Here is a 15,515-nt window from a genome sequence, read left to right on the forward strand (position 1 = left end):
CTGGCAATCCTGTTGATTTCTTTGGTTGCAGTAGTGTCTGAATCCCACATCTGAAACCAGTATATGGCTATCCTGGTGAGTCCTCAGGCACAAACACCTGATCTGCATACTTGTTCAGGGTCTATAGCTAAATGTATTAGAAGCAGACAATCAGGAAAGCCAGGCAATTTGCTTTGTTTAGGGCCCTTTCACACCAGAGGGCTTTTTCGGCGTTTTAACGCCACGGCCGAAGTTGGCGTTTTCCTAGGTAAAAGGAAAGTCCATAGACTTTCATTTTACCATTCACACTTAACGCCGCGTTTTGGAGCGTTGCGTTTCAACGCTCCCAGGCGCTTTTTCTGGGCCTACCGCGGCGTTTCTCATTACCATTGATACTAATGTATGGGCAGTAAAATGCCTTAAAAACGCCTTGAAAACGCCAGCAGCCAAAACGCAGCGTTTTGCCTTTTCTCTGCTGCCTGTAGTGTGAAAGAGCCCTAAGGGCTCTTTCACACTAGAGTCTGCGGTAGAAAAGGCTGAAACTCAGCCTTTTGCTTAACGCCAATACATAGCGTTTTCAAAGCGTTCTACAGCTCATATGAAAACGTCCTTTTTTTCTTCTTCTATAAAAATAAGTGAACAAGTCAGCTGTAAAACGCTTTGAAAACGCTGAAGTTGGCGTTTTCCATTGACTATCAGTGAAACGCCAACAGCCAACTTCGGCTGTAAACAGCCCTGAAAAAGCTCCTGGGAGCGTTGAAACGCAACGCTCCAAAACGTAGAGTTAGATGTGAAAGGTAAAATGAAAGTCTATGGACTTTCATTTTACCTTGGAAAACGCCAACTTCGGCTGTGGAGTTAAAACGCCGAAAAAGTCCTCTGGTGTGAAAGGGCCCTAAAAGGAAATAAATATGGCAGCCACCGTAAACTACAACAGGAAGAAATGGCAGTGCTTTCAAATGCTGGCTGCACCCGAATTGACTAGCTGCATAGATGTGCAGAGCCCAATACACTTGCAGATTACACAACTTGCATTCCAAACAGATGCAGCGAATGGAGGACCTTGGCTTACAAAAACGGTTTGCACGCAAATTGTTCAGCACTATTCAGACTCTTCTACTATAACAGACTCTTCTACCAAGGTTGAGGGGTCCTCACAGAAGAGACCTAACCTCCCCTTGAACATACATGAAGTCAACTCATAGTTGAGAATATACAGTATGAAAAAAAGATTCTTCGTACCTACATAAGAGGGAGGACGAAAGCATAAATTGTTTACTTATCAATGGTAATGTTTTTATAACAAAATTACAAATGCGTACACAGAGTTCAGGTTTGCTTTAATGGTGTAACATTTTGCCCTTTTTTGTAGCAGTGTTATTTTTTAAAGTGAGAAACACATTTAAACAAGCGTAACTGTTTGGTTTACACAGAAAACACCCCAAAGAGCTCAACCAGCTGCAGCCCGGCTCCCGAGTCTCCGATGAGCTCCAGCGAATCCGTGAAGAGCTTGACAGAACTGGTGCAGCAGCCGTGCCCATCCATAGAGGCAAGCAAAGAAGGAGAAGCCCAGGAATCCAGCGATGCCACTGCTGGCGACTCTCAGCCAGCAACACCTCTTCCATTCCCCGGCCATTCCTCACTGAGCATCCAAGAGCTGGTCGCCATGTCTTCAGAACTCGACACTTACGGCATCACCAAGAGAGTCAAAGAAGTTTTAACGGACAATAATTTAGGTATGTTAAAGGCACACTAAACATCATATTGTTTTAAATGTATTTTGCTTTTGTCTAAAGTAGATATTTAAGGACAGCTGTAACCACAAAAAAAGTTAGATACTCACCTTAGAGAAGGGAAGGTTCTGGATCCCTTAACACTTTCCCGTTCCTCTCTGGTTCCTTCATTCCACCGCTGGGCCCCCATTCAAATCTCACGCCGGCTGCATCTTCAGGTCTCTCCAGAAGTACTCGGCTCTCTGAGTACTTCTGAAGACAAACGGCTCCATGCTGCGCTTGCGAAGTATGGAGCTGCTCATTTTTGGAAGTACTTGGAGACCTGAGTACTTCTGAGTTGACCCGAAGACGCAGCCAGTGGGAGGTTTGAACGGGGGCCTGGCGGTGGAACGAGGGGACACAGAAAGGAACAGGACGGATCCACAGTCTTCCCTCCTTTTAGCTGGTATCTAACTTTTTACCCGTGGTTACAGTTCTCCTGTCTAGTTCCTGGCAGAAACGGTTCACTATTATTTTTTTTAGGCACCAAGTGGTCTGTGCAAAACCTTCCTATCTGAGTTTAAACAATCCAGTTTTTAAGCACTTAATCAGAAGCCCCTTTACCAACTCCCTTGCTGTGGGCTGTAATTCCGATAGAAAGATTAAGATTTCACACTATGTCCATTGCACTGCAGCCCAACAGAAAATATAATCGCATCACAGCGCAAAGCAGTTTTGCAATGTGGTGCAACGTGCTGCATGTAGTACATTACCTGGCGATGTGCACAGTGCGAGCATAAAGTCTATGGACTGTATGCTGCAGGGTACAGGTCGCATAACAGCTGTAGGCTACGATGTGACTTTTCATGACCGTTGTGATCCTAATTTTCAGGATACGCAACGTTTATAGATATATGCCCTGCTGCCTTGAAGTCAGAACAGCAGGCTAATGCAAGTTAATGTCATTTTGGCGCTCTGTGTATCACTGCACCTAATTTGGGTGCCACTATAGACTGTAATGTTAAAGAGACACTGAAGCGAAAAAAAAACTATGATATTATGATTTGTATGTGTAGTAAAGCTAAGAAATAAAACATTAAGATCAGATACATCAGTCTAATTGTTTCCAGTACAGGAAGAGTTAAGAAACTCCAGTTGTTATCTCTATACAAAAAAGCCATTATCTCTACGACTTTCAAAAGTCGTGGAGAGGGCTGTTTTCTGACTTTTATTATCTCAACTGTTAGTTAACTATTTACTTTTCCTCTGGCAGAGTAGAGTTCATTATTTCACAGACTGCTCTGAAAGAATAATTTTGAATGCTGAGTGTTGTGTAATCTGCACATATTAGGGAATGATGCAATGTTAGAAAAAACACTATATACTTGAAAATAAAAATATGAGAATATTTTCTTTGCTGCTAATCTTCTAGTAATTATTCATAGTACACAACCAATTAATTATATCATATATTTTTTTTCGCTTCAGTGTCTCTTTAACCTCCCTAGCGGTATGGACAGAAATGTCCGTTCAAAAAAACATGCTGTGAACAGTATAAACATGCATACACATCAATACTCTCCTGCACTGTATACTAGACCCTTGCTTGACACATTTTGGCAAGTTACAGGAAAAAAAAAGTTTTAAAAATAAATTTTATCACTGTTTGCACAGAAATCCTGGGGAAATTGAACGCTGGGTAGGTTAATTACAGCTTTAGCAATGCTGGCGGTATTACAATAAAATCAATGTAATTTGGGTGTTTGCATTAACCAGACCCCGATTTACATGGCCAAAAGAACAAAATAGATAATCGATGGGGAATATATCTGATATGCTCCCTGAGATTACCTAGAGTAGAAAGAGACGTCTCTCGACTTCTCCCTGTGCCCAAATTACACATGGCCAGAACAGATGGACGCATGGTTTTAACTCGGTTGCTTTAGATTGTTACCAGATTTTAACTGGAGGAAGACTTGTATCATTCAATAAGATAAGATTTGGGCACGCTAATTACTAACCTATGTTATGTATTTATACCTGTGCCTGAAGATGGGCTTTACCAGGACTGTGGAGTCTTGAGTCGAGGAGTCTGATTAGGAGCACTTTTTGGGTACCTGGAGCCAGAGGATTCATAAAAGACTCATAAAAGAGTCAGTGCCGGATAATTTTTGTATCCACTCCATAACCCTGCAGGAGTTGTGGAGTCAGAGTTGAGGAAATCTGATCAATTTTGGGTACCTGGAGTCGGAGTCGGTGGTTTCATAAACTGAGGAGTCAGAGTTGGAGTCGGATGATTTTTGTGACGAATAAACAGCCATGTTCCTGTCCCAGCACACACAACAGAAAAGACAAAACTATAAAAAAAAAAAATATTCAATATCCTAGTTACAGGTCATTATTCAATGCTGTGAAATACTTAGCAGAACACCCAATTATTAAGACATCTGTTTATGCCATCAATATTTCAGAGGTGTAATAACACCTCCAGATTTTGTAGCTGTAAAAAAGATGCTTAGTAGTGATGGTGTATATATATATATATATGTAGACTAAGTAATGTATAGTACAGCAGAATGTGTCCTTCAGATTCGTAAAGTGTTATATTTGCATTACTTAAACACGGCTAGCCACAACATTTAGTAAAACACAATGCCGAAATCTACCTCTGCTTTTTATTGTACTATAAGGTGTGGTGCCTACAGTGAGAATACAATTCACTACAGGATTAAAAACATACATCTCTAACAGCAAGGCAAATTCCTGAAATTGTAGATGGGCCATGACATTACTGCAGGCGTGACAGTTATATCAATAGTGCAGAAGAAAATCATTTGTCTTGTCTGACACAAGAAATTCTTTGAGGGTTTTAAAGCAGTAAACCAATTGCTTTCTTTGTGAAAATATCTGACTATTGATAAAATAAAATTGAGAGAGGGAGTCGCTCTGGTTCCAGTAAACCTGTAATGAATTTTTGAAAAGCCTCCAATCCTCCCAGCACTATATGGTGCGCACTGTGACAGACGTCCAATCCGGGATATTGCCAATGCTGGATTTCCCAGTAGGCACGTGCCTATGGATGTCTTGGTGGGACACCTGTTCATGCAGACTTTTATGTTCATCCAGTTAACATGCATGTATTTTGCAATATCGTAATCATCCGACTCCTCAGTTTATGAAACCACTGACTAAGACCCAAAATTGCTTCGACTCCTCGACTCAGACTCCTTTGTCTAATTCTTACCATAGCTGTGGATTTGGTACAAAAATCAGTCGGATTCCTCGGTCGGATTCCTCAGTTGATTGAAACCATCAACTCCAACTCCAGGTACCCAAAACTGTGACTCCGATTCCACATCCCTGATCGTAATTTATATTAGGCAGAAAAACACGCCCAATTTCAGTTAGTAAAATATTTGGTAAATTAACAGATATTCTACATTTTGAAAGTGGAAATGACGATCGTAAAATATCTGTAAATAATATTGATATTTTACTACAACTAAACCTAACCCTATTCTCACACAGAACCCTCCCTATACCTAACCTTAACCACACCCCTGCCGATGCCTAACCCTAAATCCCCAGATGCCTGACCCTAACTGCAAGTACCTGCTATTTGTAGCCGTATTTTTCATTGCGAGTGGACCATATTTATCCGGTGCCGTCGCCACATCAAATTTCATCGTTTTACGGGTATTTTGTATGGGTCCCTATGAGGCCCACAAATTTCTGCTGCTAATGGGCACTCACATTTCCTGCTTCCAGAAAAACTGTGTAATCAGACCGATTCTATTAGAGAGAGTGACAAGATAAGCTGTATTATCTTTATGTATTTATGTATTACACACATATTTCATAGTGCTTCCTTAGTCGTACTACTTACTGTCCCACAGAAGAGCTCACTATCTAAGCCCTTCCATAGTCATAGTCTAATGCCTGTACCATGGTCTAAAGCCAATTTTGGGAGGACCTGTTAACTTATATATGTCTTTGAGATGTGGGAGGTAACAGGAGCGTCATTGGAAATCAGGCAAATAGTAGGAGAATCTACAAACTCCATACAGGTAGCATCCTAGCCCAGCTGTGAATCTGGAACCCTATCGCTGCAAGGCACGAATATCATCCCCTACATCACTTTACTACTTGAATACTAACATAAAGGTTACCAATTGCAATCAAATCACTGTTTTCCAGTGGAATATAGAAAATGAATATCAGGGGATCGCAGTAATGAGAGGGTCACTCCACCATGAGACCATACAATAGCAAAGAACCACTGCGCTTTCTCACTCCACTCAAAGTCCAAACAAGAGTGGATACTCTGAAAAGCAAATTCAAAAAGTGCACATAGTTCTTGGTTTCAATTGAAACACAATCAGCACCTCGTGCTGCACTCCTGAGGGTAGTGCCACCACCACGGAAAGGGTAATCTAGTATTCCCCCTTTGTGAATTCACTCACCAAAGGTGCCTCTTGCATCACTGCATATCACAAGCTTTGGCAGTCAAGGATCAGCTTACTCCGGCAATACAGGCTTAAAAAGTTTATTATAAAACATACAGGGAGCGGTTTGAGCACAAATACACTCTGTCAGACCACAGAGCAGCACATCACCACTGATACACCCTGCTTCCTAGCCTGATGTCAGCACGCCTCCGACTCCGTTCGAACATAAAGGTTAAAGTTAATGGTGCCTGGAGTAGTGTTACCAGAATGAGTAGGACGTGTGTTAGATCTGTAAAAGCTTATAAAAATGTGTCCAGGTATTAAATTATATTTCCAGATATGCTTTAAGATTGCACCCAGTAATCCTGCTAATAAGTGCCTTCTTTATAACTCCATTTTTTTTCTGTAATATTAGGTCAACGTCTGTTTGGAGAAACGATTCTGGGGCTCACTCAAGGCTCAGTGTCTGATTTGCTGGCTAGACCAAAGCCTTGGCACAAACTTAGCTTGAAAGGACGAGAACCATTTGTACGCATGCAACTGTGGCTTAATGACCCGAACAACGTAGACAAGCTCATGGATATGAAGCGGATGGAAAAGAAAGGTAAATTTGGGTTTATCAGGCAATATATCTGTTAATGCAGGGGTCCCCAACCTTTTTCAGCCAGGGGCCCGCTATCCCGACCAAACTTTTCCCTGGGGCCCGGGGGTAGTGGCGGCAGCCACCCCCTACCTTCTTGCCCGATTTGAAGTGTAGTATATAGGTAAGTAGGTATCCAGGTATTGTTGCCCCCAGTATAGGTAGCTAATACAGTTGCCCCTGTATAAGGACTATAGTTGCCCCAATATAGTTAGTTAAGTAGTATAGTTACCCCAGTATAGCTAGTATAGTTACCCCAGTATAGCTAGTATAGTTACCCCAGTATAGCTAGTACAGTTACCCCAGTGTATAGGTAGTACAGTTACCCCAGTATAGCTAGTACAGTTACCCCAGTATAGCTAGTACAGTTAGCCCAGTATAGCTAGTACAGTTAGCCCAGTATAGCTAGTACAGTTAGCCCAGTATAGCTAGTACAGTTAGCCCAGTATAGCTAGTACTGTTACCCCAGTGTATAGGTAGTACAGTTACCCCAGTATAGCTAGTACAGTTACCTCAGTATAGGTAGTACAGTTACCCCAGTATAGGTAGTACAGTTACCCCAGTATAGCTAGTACAGTTAGCCCAGTATAGCTAGTACAGTTAGCCCAGTATAACTAGTACAGTTAGCCCAGTATAGCTAGTACAATAACCCCAGTATAGCTAGCATAGTTAATCCAGTATAGCTAGCATAGCTACCCCAGTTAGGCCATGGGAGGAGAGGGGGAAAGGCTAGACCTGCCACGGCCCAGCGGAAAACTGCCCACGGACCAGCAGTGGGCCGCGGCCCGGTGGTTGGGGACCCCTGTTTTTAATGGATTTATGTTTTGTACTGTACTGAAATATACAATACTGTACTAAGAGTGGCAGTGCGATACATTTTTCAGCATGTTCCCACAGAAATTTAATTGAGATCTGCAGGCATAATGTGGCATATCATTACCATGATACCTGGATTGGAATATAGGCCTGTGTATGGCTGCCTTAAAGTGTACCTGAGACCAAAGAGGTCTCAGGTTTTATACTTACCTGGGGCCTCCTCCAGCCCCCTTGAGGCCGCTCAGTCCCTTTCCATCTCCCTGGGCCGCTCCTGTCTCCCACTGGATGGCCCAGCACCCGGGCCAAGTTGTGCTTCATCGCGCATGCGCAGCCCGGTCACCTGAGCTACTCTGTCATGCCCCCGTGGCCAGGAGCATTATATACTCTGCAGACACAGGACACTCTCAGCCACGGGAGCGCAACAAGGAGCCTGTGCGGCTGGGCCACGCATCTGCGACTCAGCCCAGGTGCCGGACTGTCCAGCGGGAGACAGGTGCGGCCCGGGAAGATGGTGAGGGACTAAGCCTGAAGGGGGGCTGGGAAAAGCCACAGGTATGTATAAAACCTTAGGACTCTTTGGTCTAAAGTTACCTTTAAGGAATGTGCTCCTGACTAGAGATGTCGCGAACGGTTCGCCGGCAAACGGTTCCAGGCGAACTTCGGTGGTTCGTGTTCACCAAGAGCAGGCGAACTTTTCCGGAAGTTCGATTCGCCCCATAATGCTCTATTGAGCAGAACTTTGAGCCTCTACATCACAGTCAGCAGGCAAATTGTTGCCAATCAGACTGCACTCACTCCTGGAGCCCCCCCATCCCCGTATAAAAGGCAAGGTCCTTGTGCCGTGTTACTCACTAGTCTGCCTGCACTAATTAGTTAAGGGACAGCTGCTGACAGACTCTGCTAGGGAGAGTTTAGTTAGGCTCTTATAGGCTTTCTCCTAGCTAATTGTTATTACTTTCCCTCCCTCCTTCCTCCTCCCTCACTCCCTCCCTCACCCCGGAGGGAGGAGTCTCATCTTCCAGGGAATTGTAGAATTTTAAAAGCCAGCTTATATACCTTGGCCGGGAATTGAACCCAGGTCTGAGTGCTTGGTAGTCAGCTCTCTTAACCGCTGGTCCACCACTAACACTACATGCTGAAGACAGCCTAGCATGTACCATTATGATCTATCCTAGAAAAAAGAGCTTGCTTAAAGATTTGTAGGCTTTCAAAAGCCAGCTTACATACCTTGGCCGGGAATTGAGCCCAGGTCCTGGCCGGGAATTGAACCCAGGTCTGAGTGCTTGGTAGTCAGCTCTCTTAACCGCTGGTTCACCACCAACACTACATGCTGAAGGCTGTAATGAATAGCGACATAGCGTTACCACCGCAGCTGCTTATGATTCTCTGCCTGCCAGTCTTCCCGCACCTCTGGCGTCTAGCACGCCGAGGACAGGTGTCTCTGCTGTTCACAGGGGTGCATTAGCGCGTGCTCGCACTCACCGTCAGGATCTTTATGCCAGGAGGAGGCGCGTCAGCTGACCGGTTGGTCGGCTGGCGTCACAGGGCACGCTCGCCGCCGCTGATCGGTTGAGGTGCGGTGGGAGTGCCTCAGGGATCTCCTCCTCTTCTTAAGCATGGCGGATTCAGTAGCAACTTGTCTGCTGTTGCGAATACTTCGTGTTAGCGCTCAGACCTTTGATAGATCCGGTGTGCTTTGATCCGGGAGGAAACTGGGGATTTCACACAGTGATAGGATTGTTTGATAGCCATAATTATAATTGAAAATTGTATTATCTGTTATGACTCTTGCTCGTTCTGACTATTCTTAGTTTCAGTGATTTTGTACTTCTGCCCATCTGATCTTGCTGCCGACTCTGCCTGCTATAACCTTCTTGTCTTTGCCTTCTGACTTTGTACCGTATCTGCCAGCCTGTTGCCAAACTCTGCTAGTCTGATTACTCTACTCTCACCAGAGGGCCCTAGTCTCTGGTGAGGGGTCTGGTACTGTTAGTGCCCACCAGCTCCTCTGGTGTGGCCTAGTCAAACCTATCAGTACTATTGTTGCACCAAGCACTACACCTATCTACACCCTTTGCTATTGGTTGCCTCCTCAGCTCTTGTATATCTGTATTATAGGTGATTCTGTATATCACCATATAATCAGGTATATAGCTGTATTATTGGTGATACTGCAGATCACCTAATAATCAGAACTCTGTTAATGCTGACACCAATCGTTACAAAGGCAGCCTAGGATGTACCATTATGATCTATCCTAGAGAAAAATGAGCTTGCTTAAGGATGTCTAGTATGTCAAAAGCCAATTCACGTTGGCCAGGAGTAGAACACAGTCTCTGTGGAACAATTGGTTAGCGTGTTTGACTGTTAACTAAAAGGTTCAACCCCACCCAGGCATGGCCTTGCCTTTTGTGTTCAACAGTTGTCCGAAGAGAACCCCAGATAGCCATGTCGATTCATCTCTCTCTCTCTCTCTCTAGTAGGGATGGTCATCGCTTTCCACGGAATTGTATTTTCCGCAATTTTGGGTGGAAATTGGTCATTCCATTCCGTTTGTTCGGAACGGAATTGCTTTTTCAATCCGGCAGAATTCCGAAATTGCCTGTGAAATTCTGCTGGTATCCGTTGATGCCATTGAAGTGAATTTTCAGCTTAAAACCATCAAGTCCTAGAGAGAGAGAGAGAGCGAGCAAGCTCATTTTTCTCTTGGGTATATCACAATGGTACATGCTAGGCTGGCTCCAGCATGTAGTGTTGGTGGTGGACCAGCGGTTAAGAGAGCTGACTACCAAGCACTCAGACCTGGGTTCAATTCCCGGCCAAGACCTGGGTTCAATTCCCGGCCAAGGTATGTAAGCTGGCTTTTAAAAGCCTACAAATCTTTAAGCAAGCTCATTTTTCTCTAGGATAGATCATAATGGTACATGCTAGGCTGCTTTCAGCCTGTAGTGTTGGTGGTGGACCAGCGGTTAAGAGAGCTGACTACCAAGCACTCAGACCTGGGTTCAACTCCCGGCCAAGACCTGGGTTCAATATCCGGCCAAGGTATGTAAGCTGGCTTTTAAAAGCCTACAAATCTTTAAGCAAGCTCATTTTTCTCTAGGATAGATAATGGTACATGCTAGGCTGCCTTCAGCATGTAGTGTTGGTGGTGTACCAGCGGTTAAGAGAGCTGACTACCAAGCACTCAGACCTGGGTTCAATTCCCAGCCAAGGTATATAAGCTGGCTTTTGAAATTCTACAATTCCCTGGAAAATGAGACCCTCCTCCCTCCGGGAAGAGGGAGGAAGGGAGGAGGGAGGGATACACTGCCTGATGTTGTAACGTAGTGTAGGCCTGTAATTGAACATTGAATGAGATTTGGCACCTTAAAATAGGGGTTTATGTGAAATCTAGATTTTTTCCTGGGACTTTTGATGTGTATTTCACTCAATCATGTCTTCCTCCAGGTATTAGATCCCTCGAAACATGCTTTCTGTCATTTTTCCAGCAGGTAGAAATTTTTCTAAATTTTGAAGTTCACCTCCCTATTGAAGTCTATTGCGGTTCGCGAACTTTTCCACGAACCGAACCTTCCGCAGAAGTTCGTGAACCGAAAATCGGAGGTTCGCGACATCACTACTCCTGACCTATGTACATCACAAAATATGAAAATTATATATAAAATATATATCGTTAAATTAATACAATTATAAAGTGAACCTGAAGTGAAAGGACTACGGAGGCGGCCATCTGCCTCCCATTCTAAAGAATACCAGTTGCCCAGCTGTCATGCTGACCTTTTGGCTTTAGTTGTATTTGAGTCCCACACCTGCAACAAGCATACAGTCAGGCCAGGTTCAATGCATCAGATCTGAATACTCATCATAGGCCATCGACTTAAAGTATTAGAGGCAGAGCATCAGCACAGAAGTCTGGCGACTGGCATTGATTATAAGGGAATAAAGATGGCAGCCTCTGTATTCCTCTCACTTCAGGTTCCATTTAAAGGGAATCTGCCACAAAAACACAGTTGTTGAAATTCTCACTTTAAAATGATCTCCACTTCAAATAGTATTAACTTCCTGTAAGGGAAATCATTGTCTTCTTATAAATTACATATAAATGTTACATAACCAAACCTTTAGTTTCCTTTTTTATGATAAATTCTTGATAAACTACTAGATATGTGTGATAAACTACAGTGTCTGCTATCATGAATGATCACAGGCAGCTCACAATACAGCACAAGCCTTGTATACTCTCTCCACAGAACTCAGTAGAAGCAGCCTTTTGGGGCTCTCTTTGTTAGAAGAAGTGTCGCCCAAGATCTGACACTCCAAAAATTACAGTGATCCCCAAGTGCATTGTTCCCCTCCTTATACAGCCCACTTGAATCTGCTCGATCGTGTACCATGCTGTCATCCCCTGCAGTTCTGCCCATAAGATCCAACTCAATCCTGACAGGGGACACGAATAGTGTGTGTGTACGCACCTGTAGTCTTGCTGAGGACCATTTTGTCAGGAGCACAGGAAATGTAAAAGTTCAAGTAAAACGCTCTAGCTGACTAAAAAACAAAAATATTGTCACCATGTATTGTACTAGGAACATAATTTAAATGTTGTGATAGCCAAGACTAACGGGCAAGCAAAATGTGTAGGTTTTATTTATAGTAACATTGCTTATTTTAAAACTATAGGGGATGGAATTTCAGAAATGTTTTTATTTTTATTTTTTTGTATTTCCCTATAAAAAACATAGAAAATAAAGTAATTACTGAAAACAATTATCCCCCAAAAAGCCGAATATGTGGTGAAAAAAAACAAGATATAGATTTATGTGTGAACAGTAGCGATAAAGGTATTGGCAAATTAATAGGCGGAGCGCCGATAGGGGAAAATTGCTTCCGTCATTGAGGTGAAAACACCCATAGGCTGAAGTGGTTAAACCCCAAAACATGGGTTTAGTAGTTATACAGCTGTGTCATTGTATGATTGGTCAAATATAAGATTGTTTCAAAGCAAATTTGAAGCAAAAATAAGCTTATGGGATAATACATTGTAGTACATATAAAAATTAGAAAATTAGTAGCAAAGAAAAGTCTCATATTTTTATCTTCAGTTCTGTAGCTTTATTTATAACATTACATCCCGACCCGGACAGAAACTGTCGCTTGCATACCTGATACCTCTTTCAGGCAGAGAAAGAAAAGAAAGGAACACAGCCTAGTTATTTGTGTGCTATGCACTGTACATACACATGTCTATCTCATCATGTCACCTCGGTTGTCCTCTAAATATTTGAACATTTCTGTTTCTTCAAAAATGCCATAAAAGAGGGTCCCGAGGTAGCAGAAACACTACAAGAAACTGCAAAAAAAAATATGGTGTTCATTTTTCTTTGCAGCACTGTACGACATATTTCAAAAGCAAATTTCTGTTTTGTCTCTACAATTTTCAGGCTTCTTTACTTTAAATAAAAATGGGTTTGATAACTAAATTGTCTGTTCAGCTGCCCATAGAGATCTACAGGATGCACACTAATGCTTATTAGGCAGTCTTATGCGCCATCTAGTGGCTACATAATGTATTGCCTTTTTAAAGGGAACTATTTTCAAACCTGAAATTCATTTTCAAATGGCATTATGTATACAGTTATAGTTGCTGTAAACACTTATATAATATATCCATTGTTCTTTGTTCCCTGCAGCATACTTGAAGCGAAGGCACAGCTCAGTGAGCGACAGTCAGCCATGCGAACCTCCATCTATAGGCATAGATTACAGCCAAGGTTCAAGCCCTCAGCCGCAACATCACCTCAAGAAGCCTCGAGTGGTTCTGGCTCCAGAAGAGAAAGAAGCTCTGAAAAGGGCTTACCAGCAAAAGCCATACCCTTCCCCTAAAACGATAGAGGAACTCGCCACGCAGCTGAACCTGAAAACCAGCACCGTTATTAACTGGTTCCATAACTACAGGTAAATCCCGCACTCTCATGGGACAGCCCAAACTTCTCTGAAACAACGCCACATTATTCTGGCTGCATGCTGTAACTGGTTCCATAACTACAGGTAAATCCTGCACTCTCATGGGACAGTCCAAATTTCTCTGACACAACAACGCCACATTATTCTGGCTGCATGCTGTAACTGGTTCCATAACTACTGGTAAATCCCGCACTTTCCTGTGACAGCCCAAACTTCACTGACAAATCCACGCCACATTATTCTGGCTGCATGCTGTAACTGGTTCCATAAGTACTGGTAATTCCTGCACTTTCCTGTGACAGCCCAAACTTCACTGACACAACCATGCCACATTATTCTGGCTGCATGCTGTAACTGGTTCCATAACTACAGGTAAATCCTGCACTCTTATGGGACAGCCCAAACTTCTCTGAAACAACGCCACATTATTCTGTCTGCATGCTGTAACTGGTTCCATAACTACAGGTAAATCCTGCACTCTCATGGGACAGCCCAAACTTCTCTGAAACAACGCCACATTTATTATTCTGGCTGCATGCTGTAACTGGTTCCATAACTACAGGTAAATCCCACACTCTCATGGGACAGTCCAAACTTCTCTGATACAACCACCTCACATTATTCTGACTGCTTGCTGTAACTGGGTCCATAACTACAGGTAAATCCTGCACTCTCATGGGACAGCCCAAACTTCTCTGAAACAACGCCACATTATTCTGGCTGCATGCTGTAACTGGTTCCATAACTACAGGTAACTCCCACACTCTCATGGGACAGTCCAAACTTCTCTGATACAACCACCTCACATTATTCTGACTGCTTGCTGTAACTGGTTCCATACCTACAGGTAAATCCCGCACTCTCATGGGACAGCCCAAACTTCTCTGAAACAACGCCACATTATTCTGGCTGCATGCTGTAACTGGTTCCATAACTACAGGTAACTCCCACACTCTCATGGGACAGTCCAAACTTCTCTGATACAACCACCTCACATTATTCTGACTGCTTGCTGTAACTGGTTCCATACCTACAGGTAAATCCCGCACTCTCATGGGACAGCCCAAACTTCTCTGAAACAACGCCACATTATTCTGGCTGCATGCTGTAACTGGTTCCATAACTACAGGTAAATCCCACACTCTCATGGGACAGTCCAAACTTCTCTGATACAACCACCTCACATTATTCTGGCTGCATGCTGTAACTGGTTCCATAACTACAGGTAAATCTCGCACTTTCCTGTGACAGCCCAGACTTCTCTGAGACAACCACGCCACATTATTCTGGCTGCTTGCTGTTCGTGGTTCGTAATGGTTCAAAATGCAAATATTAGTTCTTTAGAATTTTACGGTGATGGAACTGGAAATTTGCTCAGGCTAATCAGATTTGGTACCCAAATAGAATTGTCTCATGCAGTTTTTCAGTTCCTCTCGGCAAATTTTGAGTTCCTGCCACACTGAAATTTGAATAGTTGTATAGGATCATCACTGTTTGCTACTGTTATCCACATTGTGTGTAATACTACCTTACTGAATAAGGGCAGTGTACAAAATTACCATGTAACTTTGGTGTTGTTTTTGCCTTAAAAGGCGTCTATAAAGTTTTTATATATGTTTGTTTAGTCAATTTGTTTTAATTATTAAAAATGAATGTTTAAATTATTTATGCAGCAAATATGATACATTACAAATTGATCTACCTACGTTTTTGAGGGGAAAAGCTTATATTTTATGATCAGACTAATCTCTAGAACTACAGTTACTCATGTCCCATTGCACAGTGAGCAGGATCACCACTAGGCACAAACAAGCCAAGCGGCTCCTTGGAGCCTCACTCTTACGGGGGCCTCGGTGGCTTCTTGCACCTCTGTACTGTACCTACGTATCTCTGTGGTGCCAGTGTGGCTCTGGCGTCTGTCTGTGTCCCTGCTCATGTGGCTTGTCTGGCTGTAAG

The 15,515-nt window shown here is 43.2% G+C and overlaps 1 protein-coding gene and 1 long non-coding RNA gene across 5 annotated transcripts in view; both read left to right on the forward strand.

The window, feature by feature from the left end:
* LOC137547082 (uncharacterized) overlaps positions 1–15,515 on the forward strand; it is a 554,567-nt gene that overhangs the window by 426,576 nt on the left and 112,476 nt on the right. The gene's annotated exons all lie outside the window — the stretch shown is intronic.
* CUX1 (cut like homeobox 1) overlaps positions 1–15,515 on the forward strand; it is a 541,156-nt gene that overhangs the window by 413,165 nt on the left and 112,476 nt on the right. For 3 of the 4 annotated variants that reach the window (XM_068270260.1, XM_068270261.1, XM_068270262.1), the window contains 3 exons: positions 1,413–1,715; positions 6,555–6,743; positions 13,286–13,550. The exons of the other annotated variant lie outside the window; for it this stretch is intronic. In XM_068270260.1, the coding sequence (XP_068126361.1) occupies positions 1,413–1,715; positions 6,555–6,743; positions 13,286–13,550 (757 nt within the window). The remainder of the gene's footprint in view (positions 1–1,412; positions 1,716–6,554; positions 6,744–13,285; positions 13,551–15,515) is intronic. 4 annotated transcript variants of the gene reach the window in all.

Source organism: Hyperolius riggenbachi, chromosome 2, assembly GCF_040937935.1.
Source record: "Hyperolius riggenbachi isolate aHypRig1 chromosome 2, aHypRig1.pri, whole genome shotgun sequence".
Classification (NCBI taxonomy): Eukaryota; Metazoa; Chordata; class Amphibia; order Anura; family Hyperoliidae; genus Hyperolius; species Hyperolius riggenbachi.